The 4,855-nt window shown below is 37.0% G+C and overlaps 1 protein-coding gene across 1 annotated transcript; it reads left to right on the top strand.

The window, feature by feature from the left end:
• Positions 1-293: 293 nt before the first annotated feature.
• On the top strand, positions 294-3,954 carry ZNF214 (zinc finger protein 214). The gene is made up of 3 exons (XM_042783050.1): positions 294-420; positions 1,762-1,768; positions 2,268-3,954. The coding sequence occupies exons 1-3, from the start codon at positions 294-296 to the stop codon at positions 3,952-3,954; spliced, it is 1,821 nt and encodes a 606-aa protein (XP_042638984.1).
• Positions 3,955-4,855: the final 901 nt, after the last annotated feature.

The raw sequence follows: 4,855 nt of genomic DNA, 5'->3' as shown, positions 1-4,855 counted from the left end.
GGATAATAATAGTACTTAGAACACAGGATTGCTGTGTGGGTTAATTGAAATATTATATGGGACCCACTTACCCAGTGATTATCAGACAACTGCTATGTAAATGTTTCTCATGATAGTGATTGTGCATTTATTCATCTGTTTGAGTAGTTGTTATTTCTGCCCTTTTTTTGTTTTTCCTTCCTTATTGGTTCTTTTTTTTTTCCATTTGGATTGCCACTTGGGTTACTTGCTGATTGTGTTTTTCCTTGTCCATCTTAGATTTCTTGTTTTTGGAAAGCCTGAGCTTTGACCAGATGGCAGTAACATTTGAAGATGTGACTGTTATTTTTACTTGGGAGGAGTGGAAATTCCTGAGTTCTTCTCAAAAGAAGCTCTACAGGGAGGTCATGTGGGAAAACTACACAAATGTCATGTCACTAGGTAAAGTTATCCGAGCTCTCAGTGAATAGGCTTAGTTTCTACTTGAACCAGTTTTGTAGAATATTTTGGGTTGTCATGTGTGTGTTGTATGGTGAGTGGTAAAAGAAGTATTTTTAAAAATGTTTCTTAAATCAGGTGACATAAACAATGCAAGACATCTTCTCAGACACCTGGGGTATGTAATTAATAAATACCTGTTTTTATTGTTTTAATTCATTTTCTGGTTTATACACATTTTCTGGTTTAAAGCACAGATCTCCATGTAGAGTCAGTTTTGTGTAGTTCCAGATTTGTTTTCTCTTCACAGTATTTGTACAATGTAGCATTTGCTGTATAATAAACTATCTGAAACTTAGTGGCTTAAAACAACAAACTTTATTATTTTCCATAATTCTAATTGGCTAGATGGTGGTTCTGTCATGGAGTGCTTGATTGGGGCTCAGTCATCTATAAGATTGGGGGGTTGGATGCCATAAATGTGAGTATGGAAGTTTTCTCAGTGTTACTGAGGATGTTAGAGATGTGCTGGCCCCATGTCCCTCTTCAAGCAGGCTAGTCCAGGCTCATTTACATGAGGGTAGTTACAGGATTTTCAAAAGCAGTGAGAGGGAGGGAAAGCCCCACTGCACAAGCAATTTTTAAATCTCTGCTTGGGTCACTTTTGCTGATGCCCCAGTGACCAAAGCATGTTGCAGAGCCTAGACCAGAGTCAGTGTGGAAAGGCAACATCCAAAGGTAAAAGTAGAGAGTTAATGCAGCCATTGTTTCATACAGTCTGCCACATTATTCTAGAACACAAAAAATACAAATATTTTATTTCTTGTAATAATGCCCCAAATATAGGAATCTAATTAAATTTCAGTCTTTATTTTCATGAAGCAGTCAACCTTACTCTCTTGTTTTTGAACAGTGCCTGATAGATAATAGGTACTCAAGATAATGTTGTGGAATCAATGAATGAATGAATGCATAAATGAATAAACAAGCAAATAAATAAATTTTAGACCCAAATGGAGCGACCAGAGTTATAATGCTTCTTTCCTACACCAAAGTATATTTAGTACACATATTCTTTTCCTTTTCAGTCAGTTGTTATCACAGTTAATTGTTGATTTCATTCTTCTTTGTGCATTTCTTCATTCAACAAGGATTTTGGTATGTGGAGATAACAAAGATAAATTACATTACTCCTGCCTTCATTGAACTTGCAAAACTCTGGGGTGGGTGGTATTTCTTGTTATTTTCTGTCCATCCTGTTTTTGAAAACCGACCAAAAGAATTGGAGCACAGAAAAGGAATTCTCTGGTGATGTGATGCCTAAGGCATTTGACTGCTAGCGAGAAGGTTGGTGGTTCAAACCCACCAGCTGCTCCACAGAAGGAAGATGGGGCAATCTATTTCTGTAAAAATTTACCATCTTGGAAACCCAAAGGGAGTCAGTATTGACTTGATGGCTTTAAGTTTGGGGTTTTGGGGCAGAGAGCTGTTACATTGTGGGGAACTGCAGTCAGTGTCATGAAACAAAATGTGTATGAACTGCTGTATGGAAAATGAATTTGCTCCGTAAACTTTCACCCAATTCACAATAAAAATTAAAAAAAAAAAGAATTGGAACATAATACATTTGGATGTTAACTTTTTATTGCAAGTAGGAGCCTGAATGTTAATTTTCTTACTCTCAGACATGCAAAACAAAAAAATCATGAAGGATAAATAATGCAGCTCATTTCTTTGCATAAATAAATATTAAGTTCTTACAATTCTAGAAGTCATTGAGATAGTTGGAAAATTTTAAACATAGCTTGTATGTCATGACTGAATTATTTGCTTATTCTTCTAGGAAAGAGGGATGAGAGCTACAAACTCCAAGAAGAAAGATTCAGACAATTAGAACATGACAATCTTTCCTACTGGCAAGGCTGGAGGAATGCCAGCACCCAGATCCATGAAAATCAGAATTATGTGGAAACTGTTCAAAAGGTAGATTCCAAGGACCTAATACAGCAAGACCTTTCCCGCTGTCGAGAATGGTTCATAATCTCTACACAAGTACCAAGATGTAAGAACTATGAACTGACTTTTGAAGGCAAAAATTTCAGGAGCTTTAAATATAAGAAGTTTATACCTTGGCAGTCCCTAGAAACAGAACACACTCAAGATTATGGAAGAGAAATTTACATGAGTGAGTTACTTGGTTTTCAAGGCAACAGCTACCATCTTTCCATATCCAGGAAAAATCTCTCTGTGGAAAAAGAACAGAAGCTCATTGTTCATCATTCATACGTCCCTATAGGAAAAGCCCTTCCAGAGTTCATTGGTGAGATATGCCAAAATGACCTGCTGAAAGACTCTATGGAAGAGAGATACTGTGGATGTAGTAAATGTAAAGAAATTTATTGCTGGAACTCACAGTGTGTTCTCCACAACAGAAATCTATTTGGAGAAAAGCTCTATCAATGTTCCATCAGCACAGCATGCTTTTCTCAGAGATCAGACTTGTATAGACATCCAAAATTCCACATAAGTAAACATCTGTATGGATGTGATGAAGTTGACAGTCACTTTAGACAGAGCTCAGGTATTCACTGTCACCAGACAGTGCATACAGGGAAGGTACCTTATATATGTAATGTGTGTGGTAAGAGCTTCTGTCAGATCTCTAGTCTTCACGGTCATCAAAGAGTCCACGCAGAAGAGAAACTGTGTAAATTTGAGTGTGGTAAGGATCTGAGTAGAAATTCATTACTTCACATTCACCAGAGATTTCACATAGGAGATAAACCTTTTAAGTGTGATCAGTGTGGTAAGAGTTTCAGTCGGAGTTCAGTGCTTCATGTTCATCAGAGAGTCCACACAGGAGAGAAACCATATAAGTGTGATGAATGTGGTAAGGGCTTCAGTCAGAGTTCAAATCTTCGAATTCATCAGTTAGTTCACACAGGAGAGAAGTCCTATAAATGTGACGACTGTGGTAAGGGTTTTACCCAGCGCTCAAATCTTCAAATTCATCAGAGAGTGCATACAGGAGAGAAGCCATATAAATGTGATGACTGTGGAAAGGACTTCAGTCACAGCTCAGATCTTCGTATTCATCAGAGGGTCCATACAGGGGAAAAACCCTATATTTGTCATGAATGTGGTAAGGGCTTCAGCAAGAGTTCAAAGCTTCACACTCATCAAAGAGTACATACTGGAGAGAAGCCCTATAAATGTGAACAGTGTGGTAAGGGATTCAGTCAGCGTTCACATCTTCTCATTCATCAGAGAGTCCACACAGGAGAAAAACCCTATAAATGTGATGATTGTGGAAAGGGCTTTAGTCACAGTTCAAATCTTCACATTCATCAGAGAGTCCATACAGGAGAGAAGCCTTATCAATGTGCTAAGTGTGGTAAGGGTTTCAGTCACAGCTCAGCTCTTCGAATTCATCAGAGAGTCCACACAGGAGAGAAGCCTCATAAATACCATGAGTACTATAAGAAATGTGATCAAAATTCACATCTTCACAATCATCACAGAATAGAAACCTTGTAATTTTGTTTATTTAGTTAACAGCTTTAATCAAAGCTTAAACTTTAAACCAAAAAAGTGCTGCTGGGAAGGAAATCTTGTAAGTAACCCAAATAATCCCACTTGACATTTGTAGTTTTCTCTAATTCCCATTAAATCATTTGCTTTAAGACAAGATCCTTAGGAGGATTCCTGTATATTTAAAATTAAAGTGTATTTTCTTTTTCTATTATAATCCATAGTTGTTATAAAATATATAAAAGAATAAAGGAGAAAAGTCTTGTTTCATTCTATTCTTCTGCATTTTAACGTGCTTGAACTCATACTGTATGTTCAACTTTGCATTTTCACTGACCTCAAAACATTTTCTTAAAATTTGGTTTGAATTGAAACTGGCTAGCCATTTCTGAAACAGCATCTCTGGACTCCCTGATAAAGTCTAAAAAGCCACAGAGAAAGATGAATACACAACTTGAAATTCAAACTCCTAGACAACTTTACTGCTTGGATGTGGAAGAACTAATTAGATGGCTAGAATTCAGTTGCTGAAGAAACAAAGGCCACCTGATAAAAGAGAGGAGAGCATTTTATGACCTTGTATCTGAGATAGGATAGCTTAGATATATAACATATCTATTATCTCTCAACCAGAAAATGCTGAAACCAACCTGTTGCAGGGGTGTTGCACTTTAAACTACAAAACTCACTCTCATCCCGTCCTAGTTTTCTGTATTTACTTACAGCTTCTGACACAAAATTACTGGAGGAGAGGATTGTTTCCCTAAGTAAGTTGTGGAAAGTATGAGCAGAGGCAGGAAGAACACTGACAGGTAAATGCTAGAAACTGCAGATACTCCATTGGTTCAGGCATCCAAGCAGTAGAATTTTATTTCAGTAGAAAATGAGTTGTAGTATATGAATATAT

Source organism: Orycteropus afer, unplaced genomic scaffold (assembly GCF_000298275.1).
Source record: "Orycteropus afer afer isolate SDZICR_OR568_19922 unplaced genomic scaffold, OryAfe1.0 scaffold00014, whole genome shotgun sequence".
NCBI classification, from domain to species: Eukaryota; Metazoa; Chordata; class Mammalia; order Tubulidentata; family Orycteropodidae; genus Orycteropus; species Orycteropus afer.
This window is presented reverse-complemented; position numbering and strand designations above follow the sequence as displayed.